Below are 15,742 nucleotides of genomic sequence, written 5' to 3'. Positions count from 1 at the left end.
AGGGGGGGCACCAGGTGGGCGGAGGGAGCCCGGCCGCCCCCGAGCTACCTGCGCTGGGCCCCGGGGCGCCGCCGCCGCGCCGCCGCCGCCTTCGCACTCCCTCGGGCCGGCCCGCTCGCTGCCACGCACGCCCGGGCTCCTTCCGCGCCGGCTGCCGCCGCAGCGCCCGGACCCCGCGGCCCCGCTCCCGCCCCGGAAGTGGTTGCGGGAGGCGCGGAGCACGCCGTGACGCTTGCCGGGCCGCGGAGCAGCTCCCGGCGCCGTGGAATTCTTCCGTCCCGCACCCGAGCCTTCCGGTCAGCTCGCCGGGCTCGCTGTGTGATGCCCGCGGCAGCCAATGAACAGGGCGAGTTCACCCTGCCCCGCCCCTCCGCTGGCCGGGGGAACCAATCCCGTCCCAGGAGAGGCAGGACGCGCCAAGTCGCGAAAGGGGGGGGGGCAAAAGTGCGGTTGGCAGCCCAGGAATGAACTCTGCCGAGGGCGGGTATTCCAAAGGCGACCGCAGCCTCAGTAGTTGGGCCGCGGCACGAGGGGCGGACGCGACCGGAGGGACGCACTGGGAACTGTTTATAGCCCTGTCAGGACCGCGCAGAGAGGGGAGGCGGGGGCCCGAGGTGAGCGGCCTCGGGCCTGCCGCGGCTGCGGAAGGTACAGGTCGGGATTTGGGCAGGACGGCGGGAAACGGGGAGTGGGAGTGGGTGGGAAGACGCGCGACGTGTTCTGTTTCCCAGCTTTAAAATGTAAAACCCGGGATCCCTGGGTGGCGCAGCGGTTTGGCGCCTGCCTTTGGCCCAGGGCCTGATCCTGCAGACCGGGGATCGAGTCCCACGTCGGGCTCCCGGTGCATGGAGCCTGCTTCTCCCTCTGCCTGTGTCTCTGCCTCTCTTTCTCTCTCTGTGTGTGTGACTATCATAAATAAAAATTTTAAAAAAATAAATAAAATGTAAAACCCTGACGCGGGAGGCCTTTGGCGTCTCGTTGTCATAACGACGGGGCGCCCGCCCGAGGGCGGGGCTGAGGGCGGGGCCAACGGGCTGCAGCCAAGAAACGGATGTGGAGGCGGCGTGAGGATTCGGAGGAGGCTGGACCAGCTCTTGCGCTTAGCTCTAGGCGTGAACCCCGGGCTGCTGGATGACCCTGCGCGATCTGGCCCGTTTTCACCGCATATTCCAGCAACGGATACCTCCTTCCGCCAACAAGCTGGGCAGTTTTCAGCCTCTGAGTCACTATATGTGCTCTTCCTGCTGCCCCCAGTGCCTTTCCCTCCCTAGTTGCTCTGTCTGCCCAAAGAACCTAGAGTCTTTCTGGTAGTACCTGGTGCTTCTGTTGTCCCACAATCTGTCCCTCAGAGTCCCGTTTCTTTCTTTTTAAAAATCTTATTTATTCATTCATTCATTCATTCATTCATTCATTTTTTTTAAAGATTTTATTTATTTATTCATTAGAGACACAGAGAGAGGCAGAGTCACAGGCAGAGGGAGAAGCAGACTCCATGCAGGGAGCCTGATGTGGGACTCGATCCCAGGACCTCGGGATCACACCCTGAGCCAAAGGCAGATGCTCAACCGCTGAGCCACCTGGGTGTCCCTATCTATTTATTCATGAGAGACACAGGGAGAGAGGCAGAAGGAGAGGCAGAGGGAGAAGCAGGCTCCCTGCAGGGAGCCCGTTGTGGGACTCGATCCCAGAACCCTGGGATCACGACCTGAGAGCTAAAGGCAGATGCTCAACCACTGAGCCACCCACGTGTCCCCCCAGATGCTCAGCCACTGAGCCACCTAGGTTTCCCCGTTTCCAAAAAAAAACCTCCCCTGATGTGTGTGTGAGGTGCCTCCCCACCCTGCTGTTCACAGTTCAGGGTTCACCAAGCTCCAGCTCCGGCTTCCAGGAGTGCAGAAGATGCATGGACCCCACCACTCACATCTGTGGCTGCCACCCGATGGGGGCCCTGACCTCGAGTTAAAGACAGGCCAGGGGCACAGCAGCCTCTGGCACTGCAAGGGATGTCCAGACACTGGCTCTCAAGTACCATCCTCCCACCTTCTTACCCCCGTCTTGACCCCTCAGGGACCAGGCCTTCTCCTGTTAGACTCTGGGACACAAAAGAGAGAGGGATCTGATTAAGTGCCCCGGGCATTAGGGATTAATTCAAGTGGTGACCCCAAAAATATCTCCTGGGGACTCCAACATGTCTGTTCCTTTGTAAGGGGGCAGTAAAGTGTAGTCAGGTTTTAAATCTCCTCTTACTTTGATACAAATTCTATCTTTGTCTTTTACTAACAATATAACTTCTCTGAGTCTGTAAAATATAGATAATAGTATCTATGTTCTGTGGGATATAAAGTTAACATAATCTACATGTCATATATACATATTCTATTTATCACATACATATACCTACATATGTATATGTATTATTATATATCACTGTATATATCTACATATAGTTGACCATTGAACAACACAGGGGTTAGGATTGCCAACCCCCCACACTGTCAAAAATCCACATAGAACTTCTTTTAAGATCTTATTTTTAAGATTTTTAAGTAATCTCTATAATCTCTATATGGGGCTCAAATTTACAACCCTGAGATCAAGAGTCACATGCTCTACCAACTGAACAAGCCAGCACCCCTCTACATACAACTTTTGACTCCCCCCAAAACATTAGCTCATAGGCTACTATTGACCAAAAGCCTTATCAGTAACATAATTAGTCAATTAGCACATATTTTGTAAGTGTATTCTATATTGTATTCCCACATAAAGTTAGCTAGAGAAAAGAAAATCATGAGAGAAAATACATTTACAGTACTGAACTGTATTTGTCGAAAAAAAAATGTGCACACAAGTGGACCGGTGCAGTTCAAACCTGTGTTGTTCAAGGGTCAGCTGTATAGCTGTGGGCTCTGCCTGCACTGCACACACAGTCTGTTTTTACCCCCCATGATGTGGTAGGTGCTTGGAAAAGGCAGCCCTCTCCCCCTACCTGGCTGAGCTCTTGACCCTTGACCCCTGGGCCCTCTCATTTCGCCCTGTGTCCCCTGCAGGGCTGCCTGGATGATGGCATGCTGAGAAGCATCCCCGGAGCCTGGGCCCCCATGGCATCCCAGGACAAAGATACGGAGTCCTCACCTCCCTGGGCCTCCCATATAGGGCCTTGGGATGCCATCCTCAAGGCCGTCAGGGAGCAGCTCCCATCTCTGGACTCAGATTCCTCCTTGGTAAGCAAGCACCTTCTTCCTATGTCTTCCTGGGCCCCGACTGCCCTTTCTTCCCATAGCAACATGATGCTGACCCAAGAACAGTTTTGGAGCTTATCAGCTTCTGTGTTGGTCATAATCTCAGTCTTTGTTCTCTGAATACATTTACTGGTACTCAGCATCCTCACAGGCCATTTCAGTGACCCCAAACCATGACTAGAGAATTCCTCTAAGAGCTTATCATGATGCATCAAAATGGTAGCGTGCATTCATTGAACAAACATTTAAGGAGCCTACTTTGCTTCTTCAAGAACAGAAGCCCTTTGTAACGTTACAGACCTGGGAGTCCCCACCTCGCTATGATGGTAATTGTGTTTCTAGTTTCTAACATTGAACACCCAACGGAGAATACTGGGTGACAAAAGTGACTCTGAATTCAGCCTTTAATGGGTGCAGCAGGGTGTCCACGTGGTGGATGCTGGGGACTTCACTGCGCCCCTACTGATGGTAAAAGGTAAACAAGGCACAGGCAGGAGCTCCTTAGTAGCAGGTGCCACACAACACAGGTTGCAACGAGGCATTTAAGCGAAGCGCAAGGGGGATAGACGAAGCCTGTTAGGTTTGGGTGCTACCTGGGATACCCGCAAAGATGAACACAGCACAGGTGCCTGGGCCTCGGGTATCTTCCAGTGCTTGGCAAGGCTAACAGAGTGGATAACGTGACCCTAACACCCTGTCATGTCTCCATTTGCTCTCACCTCCAGATATCCTCGCGGTGAGCTGAGGACTCCAAGTGTCCCCTCTCCCCTTAGAGATACCAAGTTTCTGTGTCATTTACGTGTTGGCTAAAAGTTGTAGGGCGGAGCGAAAGCTGGGCTCTTCTTTCAGCTACCTCCTCGCTGCCCTGTTCATTCAATGCCGGGCATTAACTGAGCACCTGGTGTATGCAAAGTCTTTGGGGGCGGCGGGTGTACGCAGAACTGGGAGCCCTGGATCTCCCCTTCACAAGGCTGTAGGGCCGAGTCCTTTCCTAAATCAGTGGCAGGAACCAGCGAGGGTGAGGGCCCCTGGGAGAAAGCTGATCTCCCCAGATGACTCCAGAGCCGCAGGGCAAGGGCAGGTGGATCCTGAAGCCCTCGGCTCTGCCTGCTGCCCTGTAATCCCAAAGTCCTCTCGTTTGTCCACAGTCGGACTGCGGGACAGAGGAGCTGTTCATCTTCCAGCGAGATCAAACTGCCCTGATCCCAGACTTGTCAGAGGAGCTGACTGAAGACCCTGCCAGGGCCTGGCTTGCTGCGGTCGATGGGTCTCCTGAGGTCTATAGGGAGCAGGCTCTGGGGACTCTGTGGGCAGACTGGGGTATGGGTGTGGGTGTCTATGCTCACTGGACCCTAACTGCAGTGGGGGGCAAAGAGGTTAAAAGCCCAGAATTCCCTAAAATTTTATTGATTTAATAAGGGTGACAGTGGGGATTCAGAGGTAAGAAGGTACTCCTAGCTTGAGAGATGAGGTGAACACAAGAAACAATTAGAAAACACCACAGCACATTTTGTAACTAAGCATCATAGTCTAGTTAGTTTTTGCCAACCATCAGGGCAAATTTTCCATCTTCTTCTATTCGCGTTTCCCAGAAACCAAATATTCTATCTAAAATTAATAGTTTGATGCTTAAAATTAATTGCTGCTTTTATAAATAGAACCCATCAATAGGCTTTCATCACTGGGCAGGTCCCATCCGGTTAGGCCTGTTGGGCTCTTCTTAAAAGCTCCAGGAGACTAGCTTGGCTCCTCTGTGATTCTTATGACTAACTAGGGTCACTCATTAACCAGGGGAATGGCGCATGTCAAAGACCAAGCCAGCCAGACAAAGCAGTGAATGCAGACTTTATTCCCTAACAGCTGACAGTAGGGGGCAGAGCTGACTGGGGTTTTACAGGGAGGAGGAGGGAGGGGGAGAGCAGGGCCCACTAGAGTCAGAGTCGTGAGGATCACAAAGAGCCGGTCAGCGTGGGTGGGACTGGGCCAGGTGTGTCTGCCGGCAGGTATGGAAGTCAGGAGAAGGGAGACAGAGGCCGGTCCTTCCTGATGGGAACATTCCAAAGGAATGGCTCCCAGGCCCCCCGCAGATGCTTCTGGGCTGTAAGACACATGCTCACAATAATAAACCCTTTTCTGTAAATGCTCTAAGAAAGGGAGGTCAGGTGTTGGCTGGAAGAGACCCTAAATTCTCCTGCAGCATTGAGCTTCCCTTATCGGGCAGGCATTTCAGTGGGGGCTGGGGTCCTCCTAGCCGCCTGCCGCTGGAGGCCTTTGTAGAGTCTGTTCAAGTCTCTTAGTGCTGGTTTGGACAGAGTGGTTATGTGCCAAGCAGCCTGCACTTCTCAGTGGAAGCATGGACGCAGAGTCGTCTTACAGAACCAGTCAGGGCATGTCTCCCACCCATCACCATCACAGACATCACCTGCTCACTCAGCCATCCTTGAAGTATAACCCCAAACAGAAATTCCCAGGGCTGCCGAGAGCTCTGGTTAGTTTGGGAGCAGCGATGTCCACACAACTTCATCTTGTGTTTTCTTCATTTCTACAATTACCTCAGCAACTCTTCTGGAGAATTTTTTTCCCCTGTCTGGGACAGGAAAGCCTGCACCAACTCATGAGGGCAGAGACTGTGGGCTTGCTCTGGAGTCAAAGGTCCTGGCTTTCTTCTTGTCACCCCTCAATAGCCACATGGCCTATTCACAATGACCAAAAGGTAGAAACAACCCAAATGTCCACAACACACAAAATGGACCAACAAAATGTGCTCTATCCATACATTGGAACACCATGCAGTCCATGAAAGGGAATCAAGTACTAACACATGTTACAACCTCAGTGGACCTTAGGAACACGAAGCTAATAAGGACACAAAAGGACAAACAGTGTAGGATTCCACTCATGGAAGATCTAGAATAGGCAAATCCATAGAGACAAAGTAGACGGAGGTTACTAAGGGCTGGGGCGTGGGAAGGTACAGTCTCTTTGGGGTGATAAAAAAGCTTTGAAAATAGGAGGGTGATGGTTACACATTAGGAATGCACTTAGTGCCACTGTAGGATTTACAAGGGGCAAAAATAGCAAGTTTTATGTTACATATTTTACCACACACATAAAAATTCCCTAAAGTAAGGTTTGGAGGATGCTGAAGACAACTGTTTTCCCACAGCCAGGTGTGGTACCCATGGGATTCACTCCAGAACCCCAGAGGCAGTGGGGCATAAGGACAAAGGCTTCTGCGTCCCTACAAGGCGGGGATCCTGGAGGGCCTGTGGAGAGCTGTGAGGAGGCCACTTCCCTTCTTCGAATGCCTGAGGACACCCCCATGTGGCGGGAAGGCAACCAGGGGGCCCAGAGTCATCCCTGGGGGCCCCAGGGAGAAGCCACCTTCTCTCCCTGGGAAGGCAACCTGAAAACAGAGCCCCCCAGCGCTGCCTTATGGGCTTGTTGGGGTGCAGACTCCATAGGCCGCAGAGCCCTCCGTAAGGAGAGAAGGAAGATGATTGAGAAGGACATACTCTATAAAGTGACCTGGGATGCCCGGGACTCAGCCTGCAGTGGCCAAAGTCAAGTGGAGGGGGCATCCTGTGCCGCACCAGCAGCAGGTCTGAGACCAGAAACGCCCCCAGAGGGGTCTCGGGAAGGACCTCCAGTGCTCTCCCTCAAGGTAAGCATCCCCCCTGGCCTGAGCTTCCTCCAGGAAGCTGGAGGAAGTGGCCATGAGCTTGTCCTCCACAGGCCAACCTGAGGCCCACCCTCTACACCTGTCCCAGTCTATGGGCTGCTGTGCCAAACTCTCATAGACTAGGGGCTCTTAAACCCCAGAAATCATCTCTCACGGTTCTAGAGACTAGGGGAGTCCCAAGACCACAACGCCCAGCACATTCGATGTCCAGTGAGAGCCTCTCTCCAGGTTCATAGACAGCATCTTTGGCCGTGGCCTCGGTGGAAGGCTCTGGGTCTCTGATAAGAGCTCCACCTTCCTGACCTACTGATCACCTCATGGCGGCCCCACTTCCAAAACACCATTACACTGGGGGTTAGAATTTAAACCTGTGAGTTTTGGAGGGACACAGTCTATAGCAATGACCTTAGGCCCCTAGGTTCCAGGTCCTCCAGTGGCTGGTCATGCCTGTCTGCCTGTCCCAGGGTGGGTGTGGTCCCGGCAGACAGACCATCCTCAGGTAAAGGTAACAAGAACAAGGAAGAGCAAAGAGACTCCAGCCTTCTTGAAAGAAAGAAAGAAAGAAAGAAAGAAAGAAAGAAAGAAAGAAAGAAAGAAAGAAAGAAAGAAAGAAAGAAAGAAAGAAAGAAAAGGAAAGAACACTAATCTGAAGCATGCTTATAAAGACAGATGACCACATATAAGATCTAGAACAAATTTTGTTAAAACAGATAGTGTGAGCACCTGTTAACACTGTTTAGCTCATTAATGAGGGAACCAGCAGGATGATAAAGCCAGTTCAGAGAGACTATGGAAAACTGGGATTTTGTAAAACACTGGGGAGAAAGAAAGGGATGCTGAGATAAAATTGCACATTAAGTACACAATTGATCAACATCCTGCAAGTCAACAAAGCCATTTGTTACCTCTGGAGTTATCATCTCTATGGGACAGAGAAAATCACCACATGTGTTCTCAGTTTCACAAAGTCCTACGTGGGTGGACCCTGGCCAACCCTAGAAACCAAATTACCGCTCCCCACCCCAGGGAGGTGGGCTCGTCAGAAAAGTTCCAGCATGACATCTAAATTTGTACAATTCTTTTTTGCCTTATTTGCAAATTTTGATGATTTTCTTAACAAAACTGGCATCACGTTGTGCGTGAAGGTCATTTTCCCCAATTTCATTCTTACCAATTGCTGTTTAAATAAGACATTCTATCCTGTTTGGCCTGAGGCACTTGTTTTCACTCACCTCTAGGGCTGCAAGGAGCTGCAGGAGAGTCCACAAGCTCCTAATTCACTTCCTCCCTCCTCTCATCACACCCAGGCGCCTCCAGTGCTCTTACAAGTCCTCCCATGATAGGGTGATAGGGCCGCTGACAGGGGCCAGCCCAGAACAATCAGTTCCTTAAGAGAGCAACACGTTGAAGCTTCCCAAGACTTTAAACCTGTATGGGCCTAGAGAGCTTTAAGAAAACACCGGGTTTCCAGGCCAAACAGCATTTGTGCCAAAAACAAAAGTATTGCTCAAAAAAGGCATAGGAAGGAGACGGCAGGAGGTGCTGTGCCCCTCTCCCCCACTGTGACGGAGGTGTGGGGGAGAGAGTGCCCAGGTGGGCAGGCACCCAGTCCCTGACTTCTAACCCACGACAACCCACGATGGCCTCCATTGGTTGCGGCAGCTGTGGAATCGGGCACTCCCACCGCCAGGCCCCTGCGGCTGCCTCGTAATCACTGCTTTAATTATTTCAGGAACTTGAAGAGTGGGATTTGGATCACATCCTTCAGAGTCTGGCAGGGCAAGAAGGCGACAGGGGAGATCGTGCACCTGGAGCCACGTGGTGGGCAGCTGACCACCTGGACCGAGGTCTGACCTTGAACGCCAGGCCCCAAGTGCATCCCCACAAGCAGCTCCTTCTAGGCCCTCTCAATAAAATAGGGTCAGCCCTGCAGCCCACCACATCCTCTCTGCTGCTCAGCCCTCACGCCCCCGAACACACCGATGCCAGTCCGCGGAAACTTCCATCCATCCATTCATTCATTCACTCATTCGCTCATTATATATATGACCCCCTCCGAGGAAGTGGACAAGGCTCTGAGGCTCTGGGGATATGAGAGAGACCTTCAGGCAGGTCCCGACCTTTGAGTGACACCTTTCCCTCCTGTCCACCTCCTTGGACCTTCCTCTGTGACTGGTGCTCCTTCAGCCAGCCCGAAGCACAGCCGCTTCCACTCCCCTCCCCATTTAAAAGAAAGCCAAGGCTGGGATTACTGGCTGCATTCTGACCTTGCTCTGGGCAGTTCTGTAAATAAAAGGAAAGCTCCTCCTCCCCTCTCCAGCCACAAAGGTAAGTGGAGACTGGCCTGAGGCAAAGAGCAGCGTTCAGGGTTCCAGCCTCCAATTCCAGAGCACACACACACACACACACACACACACACCCCCCGCACCTGGCTGACTGATCCTGGTGCTGTTTCAGCAGGGGTTTGTACTCTAACGCCTTACAGCGTGTGGAGAAGCCCTCCCTCCTCCAGGCAGTGCCTGCTCTACCTGCTTAGCTTACTCCAGTGAGTAAAGCTGGGTACTCCAGGACGTTCCTTACGGCACGGTTTACGATTTGGGAGATTTGGGAATGACCCAGATTCAATATTCAACAGGAGTCAGGCTCAGTCGGCTACACCACAGAAGGCTCTCAAGCTCGGTGAAGCGAATCTATGTGTATTGACACAGAAAATCTGTTCAGTGAAAAAAAAAATCTATAGAGGATAATCTTGCTGCTTTTTTTTTCTTGTGTGTGAACGCACAACTTTTTTTTTTATTATTATTTATTCATGAGACACAGAGAGAGGGGGTGGGGGGCAGAGACACAGGCAGAGGGAGAAGCAGCCTCCATGCAGGGAGCCTGACCTGGGACTCGATCCCAGGTCCCCAGGATCAGGCCCTGGGCTGAAGGCAGCGCAGAACTGTTCATTGTGGTTCTCTCCGCCGCGTGGGACTTGGGGTGAGGAAGCGAGGTAAAGGAGCGGGAGCGGGGATCCCTGGGTGGCTCAGTGGTTTAGTGCCTGCCTTTGGCCCAGGGCGCGATCCTGGAGTTCCTGGATCGAGTCCTGTGTCGGGCTCCTGGCATGGAGCCTGCTTCTCCCTCCTCCTGTGTCTCTGCCTCTCTCTCTCTCTCTCATAAATAAAAATAAATCTTAAAAAAAAAAAAGTGATTTATGTAAACACATTTCTTAAAAAAAAAAAAAAAAGGAGCGGGAGCGCGGGAGCGCTGTGAGTGGCAGGGGGGCGCACGGCGAGCTATAGCCACAAGAGGGAGCCCGAGGGTCCCTAAGGCTCAGGCCGCTGTAAGCAAACAGCGGGTGTCCCCACTAAGCAGCCTCCCCGCCTTCTCTCCCATCAGACCGCATCCAGCCCAACACCCAGGACAGACTCATGGACCAGCTCACCCTTCTGTGTGCCGCACAGTCCAGAGGCGCTTCTGCCTGGAAGGTGCCCGCTGATGCGCCCCAGGACACCAAGCCGCAGGAGGCCGGCAGCAGGTGAGACTCCTGTCCTCTCTGGAACTGGCCGGGACGCTCTGCTCAGGTCCGCTCTGGGTGGGGCGCTCGATGTCTGTTTCTCATTTCATCTCAAGACTCTGATCGGGTGGCTGCTGCTATTCTCTCCATTGTATAGATGGGGATACTGAGGCTCAGGTAGACTTACCCAGGCCTTACATGGCAGAGCTGGGACTCAAGCCCCAAAGCACCTGCTCTTTGCACACCCCATGGGGACCCTCCCTTCTCCATCCACTGGCGTCCTGGAGCAGGGCCCTGCCCCCCTGGTGGCTGTTAATGAGGCTAGCCCTGCTGTCTGGCCCGAGCCAGGCCAATCAGAGCCTTTCTCTGAGAATTTCCAATCTCCCCACCTCTGGAAGGGAGTGGAAGGCAAGAAAGGCCCCAGCTGTAGTGAGAAAGACAGGCTGGCGGGGCAGAGGTGGGCACAGGGCACTGGGATCCATTAAAACCTAGTTTCCCACACTTTGGTTGTTCCACTCGTTTCTAGGAATCTGAGAGCCAATGAATGGGCTTCTGTTCCTGCCCACCCAGTGACCAACAGAAATATCTAGGGCGCCTGGGTGGCTCAGGTGGTTGAGCAACCAGCGCTTAGTTTCCTTAGTTTCGGCTCAGGTCATGATCTTGGGTTCCACACTTGGGAGTACGCTGCCTTCTCCCTCTCCTTCTCCCCTTGCCCCACTCCCTACTCCCCCTTACACCCTGTTTCTCCCTCAAATAAGTCTTTTAAAAAAGCAACATCTAGACCCATACTGTTCAATTGATAGCCACTGGCTGGCCACCCATGGCTACTGAATGCTTGAAACATAGCTGATGCAACTGAGGAAATGAATTTTTTAAATTTATTTTTATTTTATTAAAAAAATTTAAAAGCTTTATTTGAGAGCACACACAAGTGGGAGGAGAGGCAGAGGGAGAAGCAGGCCCCCACTGAGCATGAAGCTCAGTGCAGGCTCCATCCCAGGACCCCGAGATCATGACCTGAGCTGAAGGCAGATGCTTAACTGACTGAGCCACCCAGGCGCCCCTAAAATTCATTTTTATTTTTTATTTTTAAGATTTTACTTATTTATTCATGAGACACACACACACACAGGCAGAGGGAGAAGCAGGCTCCATGCAGGGAGCCCAGTGTGGGACTCGATCCCAGGACCGGGATCATGCACTGGGCTGAAGGTGGACGCTCAACTGCTGAGCCACCCAGGCATTCCTAAAATTTATTTTATTTTTTTTTTTAATTTTATTTGTATTTATTTATGATAGGCACACAGTGAGAGAGAGAGAGAAGCAGAGACACAGGCAGAGGGAGAAGCAGGCTCCATGCACCGGGAGCCTGATGTGGGATTCGATCCCGAGTCTCCAGGATCGCGCCCTGGGCCAAAGGCAGGCGCCAAACCGCTGCGCCACCCAGGGATCCCCCTAAAATTTATTTTAAAATAAAATACAATTTTAATTAGTTTATAAGTAAATTTAAATAGTTGCTTGTGGCTAGTGGCCACCACACTGGGAAGCACAGCTCTAGAACATTTCAATCCCCACCAGATAGTCCTGATGGACGGTGCTGGCACTCTGGAGGGCTGTTCTGAAGAGCCCGAGAGCAGGTGCTCCTACAGGCCCTAGCTCAGGTCACACTGGGTAATTACCCAGAAGTGACTCAGAAAGCCTTACTCTCTCATCTCAGATCTGCTCCGATGGAACCAGGCTTCCAGGCTGAGCTGGGCCTGACACTGGCCAAGGGCACACAGCCAAGGAGCCCAGCAGAGCCTCCTACCATCTTCATCGATCTGCGGCCCTCAGAGCCATCAGACGTCGGGGCCTTGGAAAGGTACTAGGAGTGGTGACAGCCCTGCTTTGCAGTGGTCACCTTGGCCTCAGGAGGAACAGGGGCATGGACAGGTGGGAGTAAGGCTAGTGTGGGCCGGTCCCAGGGCACCACTCAGTGGAGAAGTACTTTAGGCCAGGAGCTGAGCCTGGCCAACAATCCCACTGGGTCCCTCCAGCAGGCTCTCCCTGCAGGCAGGGAAGAACCCAGGCAGAGCTCTAAGCAAACAGAGTGGGGACTTGGGTACATTGCCCTGGGGTATGTCCCTCCACTTGGCAGGAAGTCCCAGTGGCCTTGTGTCAACATCCCGTGAAGCCAGCTTTCCTTTTCCCTCAGCCCTAGCTCCAGTTCCTCGGACAGCGAGGAAGAGGAAGAGGACACAGAAACTCTCAGAGACCAGTGGGGCCCAGCCGAGCGGGAGTGTCCTTCCTCCCGAGGGTTACGGTAAGCACCAAGGGGCTCCCACCACCCGGGGACGTCCCATCTCTGCTTTCCATAGCAAGGCCTCAGCCAGACACATTTAACATTTGTGTTTCATCTCTGTCTGACCCACAGGGGGCCAGCACGTGTGGGCCTAGGAGTGGTCTGGGAGGTGGCCCGTGATACTCCACCTGGGGCCCAGCCTGGACGGCTGTCCTCCCAACACACCAAGGACACCTTAGTTCGCTCCTGAGAGGGGATTAGTCCTTGCCTTCTGAAAAACAGTTCCCCAAATTGATTTGCTCCCTACTAATGATAGCATTGGAAGTGAAGCAATGTCGGGATCGGGTAGTGATGGTTGTTGGCTAGAGATGAAAGGCCTGAGGTAGGAAGTGCAGTGTCACATTCAGAGAAGGCCCGCTCCCCACGATGCAGAGGCCCCACTTTGCTCCTAGAAGCCTTCAACATGCTGACATGCCCTCAGCACAAGCTGAGAGGCCTAAATCTCTCCCTTACTGTCTTGAGAACCAGGGAACACACTTCTGGAAGCACTCTGGCCTCCTCGCGTTGGGAGGTCTGGCTCCACTTGGTGTTGGCTGAGGCGGTTTCTCTTGTGTCACAGGGACTGTACCGGAAAAAGTCAGCTTCTCCAGCAGCTCAGGGAATTTCGGAAGGGGACAGCTCAGCCCAATTTGCCTACTGCTGCGGGTCCTGGTAGCCAGAAGGCTCAGGTACCTGAAGATCCAGCCACCTCCAGAACCAAGAGGAAGCCACATGTACCACCGTGGGCTGAGAAGCAGAGCACCCAGGCCAGATGCCCAGGGGGCAGTCCCAGGGTGCTAGGGGACGACGCTCTTGGGCCAGGGACAGCCAGGGAGACCCTGGTGCCTCGCCTGGGCCAACTGTAGCTACCTCCAGGACTGGGGTCTGAGGAGCTGGGCAGGATCACTACACTCTCCATCCACATGCCCAGGCCCCTGGCTCTCCCTCGTTCCCGTGAGAAGGTGCTTCTGCAGCACAGGGACCCTCGGGCTGGGGGTCAGGTCATTCTGTGCATTTAGAGCAAGAAGGCCGGAACACAGCTGTGCACAGACCATGATGACAGCTCCTCTGAAAGTGCCGGGAAGCAGACCCCACGGAGACCATGGTTTATGCTGACACACCAGGGCTGCCGGCACTTGCCTCTCCTGCGTCCGCATTCTCCTCTTTCCTGTGCATCTGGTATTGCCATCATGCAAGGTCTTTTTCAAAGCTAAAACTTAAGTAAAACATATTTAGAGAATCTCAGGGTTGAAAGGATCTTGGAGAACTGAGCCTCATCTTCTGGGTCCCTGGATGCCTGCTGTTTCATGGGCTGAAATGAAACCACGCACGCTCCCCCCCCACACACACACCCCAAATGGACTCTTCGATAAAGGGGTGAAGATTGTTTTTTTTTCTTTAACCAAGATACAAAGGCACACATCTGTTTTAGGGTCTTTCCAAACTATGGGTGGAGTTGACCTTTACATAGAGATAAGAGTACTGAGTGTCCTGACCCCAAACTGTCCCCACAGAACAGGGCAGCGCCCGCCTGGTGTATGACCTCCTTCCTGCTCCTTTGCGAGCATTATCCCCCACTGCCCCTCCATTTTCAGAGTCCTTTCTATTGTTCTCAGCCCTGCACCCCCAACAGACTGAAGCCCTGATCTGTGGCTACCTCTGTTCTCTTGTTTCTGAGATTCTGCTTCTCAGTCTCCACCCTGCTCCACCCCGCCTGTCCCATGGGAAGAGCAGTCCACCTGTGACATGGGCTCAGTAGCTTGGCAGGGTCCTTGGTATCTGAGCTGAAAGGCCTGAGTGAAGTAAGAAGTGCAGTGTCACATTCAGGGAAGGCCCGCTTCCCAAGGTGCAGAAGCCCCATACGATGGTGCAGGGGGCCCACTCAGGCTCATATGCTGGATCTGTTGTTTTTGGAACCGCAAAGCCTGTGGATAGGATCCCGAAGGACAGGATCCATGTCAGGGTCAAATGCAGCTTTTCTCCTAAAGTGGTACATGATTAGGCAAGTAGAAAAAATGAAAATTTTTGAGTTGAGAAGTATCACACGGCTTTGCTCCTAGAAGCCTTTAACGTGCTGACATGCCCTGTGACATTCAGTTGGAGTTACCACCTGCTGAGTGAGTGGAGAGTGGGCAAGGGTCTCTCTCCACCAAATCCCGCACTGGGGAAGGCAGGTTCTGCTCGGCCTCAGCCACAGGCAGCCAAAAGCAGGGCCACGGACCCCACTTGATGTGGCCATGGGAGCACCAGCGCCCACCCCCAACAATGAGGGGCCAGGTCCGAGACCGCTCCCACCAAGGCCACAGGAGGCCCTGGCTGGGCCTACCTGCAGGGAAGGTGGCCAGGCTGTCCCCCAGGTTCCCGGTCTTGCCCATCTGTGAAAGCCCCTCACCCTCTGCTCTAGGGCATGTGCAGCACAGCCGGGACTCAGGCGCTGGGCAAAGGCAGACAAAACGGACCCACCACCCACCATGCAGCCTGTCCAGAGCAATGGCCAGTTTTTTCCCTTTAAACCCATTTTCCGGGATCCCTGGGTGGCGCAGTGGTTTGGCGCCTGCCTTTGGCCCAGGGCGCGATCCTGGAGACCCGGGATCGAATCCCACGTCGGGCTCCCGGTGCATGGAGCCTGCTTCTCCCTCTGCCTATGTCTCTGCCTCTCTCTCTCTGTGTGACTATCATAAGTAAATAAAAATTAAAAAAAAAATTAAAAAACAAACCATTTTCCCCACCTTTACCCCTTTTATTTATTTTTTTTAAATTTTTATTTATTTATGATAGTCACAGAGAGAGAGAGAGAGGCAGAGACACAGGCAGAGGGAGAAGCAGGCTCCATGCCCTGGGAGCCCGACGTGGGATTCGATCCGGGGTCTCCAGGATCGTGCCCTGGGCCAAAGGCAGGCGCCAAACCACTGCGCCACCTAGGGATCCCCCTTTACCCCTTTTAATGCCAGGAAGTTCATTTAGGATAAAAACAGTGACAGAAAATAAACTTTTTGTTCCAA

General features: G+C 53.0%; 2 protein-coding genes across 5 annotated transcripts in view; one reads left to right on the top strand and one right to left on the bottom strand.

Moving 5' to 3' along the window:
* ANKS3 (ankyrin repeat and sterile alpha motif domain containing 3) overlaps nucleotides 1–8,238 on the bottom strand; it is a 39,383-nt gene extending 31,145 nt beyond the window's left edge. The window contains exon 1 of one of the 3 annotated variants that reach the window (XM_041746982.1): nucleotides 8,157–8,238. The gene's annotated coding sequence lies outside the window, so the exon portion shown is untranslated. Of the gene's footprint in view, nucleotides 1–48; nucleotides 273–8,156 lie in introns of those variants that run through there. The other 2 variants (XM_041746981.1, XM_041746980.1) reach the window with 2 other exon arrangements.
* DNAAF8 (dynein axonemal assembly factor 8) lies at nucleotides 351–15,236 on the top strand. 2 transcript variants are annotated; one of them, XM_041746990.1, is made up of 9 exons: nucleotides 351–648; nucleotides 3,051–3,224; nucleotides 4,391–4,519; nucleotides 6,409–6,906; nucleotides 8,657–8,771; nucleotides 10,303–10,441; nucleotides 12,138–12,281; nucleotides 12,615–12,722; nucleotides 13,321–15,236. In XM_041746990.1, the coding sequence occupies exons 2-9, from the start codon at nucleotides 3,069–3,071 to the stop codon at nucleotides 13,604–13,606; spliced, it is 1,575 nt and encodes a 524-aa protein (XP_041602924.1). In that variant the 5' UTR covers nucleotides 351–648; nucleotides 3,051–3,068; the 3' UTR covers nucleotides 13,607–15,236. The 2 variants fall into 2 exon arrangements, with proteins under 2 accessions (XP_041602924.1, XP_041602925.1); XM_041746991.1 differs by lacking the exon at nucleotides 4,391–4,519.
* Nucleotides 15,237–15,742: the final 506 nt, after the last annotated feature.

Source organism: Vulpes lagopus, chromosome 3 (assembly GCF_018345385.1).
Source record: "Vulpes lagopus strain Blue_001 chromosome 3, ASM1834538v1, whole genome shotgun sequence".
In the NCBI taxonomy this organism is placed as follows: Eukaryota; Metazoa; Chordata; class Mammalia; order Carnivora; family Canidae; genus Vulpes; species Vulpes lagopus.
The sequence above is the reverse complement of the archived record's forward strand: the minus strand, read 5'-3'. Positions and strand labels throughout refer to the sequence as shown.

Coding starts and splice junctions, on each gene's coding strand:
- DNAAF8 (XM_041746990.1), top strand. CDS start 3,069: ATGCTGAGAAGCATCCCCGGAGCCTGGGCCCCCATGGCATCCCAGGAC. Junction 3,225..4,390: donor TGGACTCAGATTCCTCCTTG/GTAAGCAAGCAC, acceptor GTTTGTCCACAG/TCGGACTGCGGGACAGAGGA. Junction 12,282..12,614: donor GACGTCGGGGCCTTGGAAAG/GTACTAGGAGTG, acceptor CTTTTCCCTCAG/CCCTAGCTCCAGTTCCTCGG.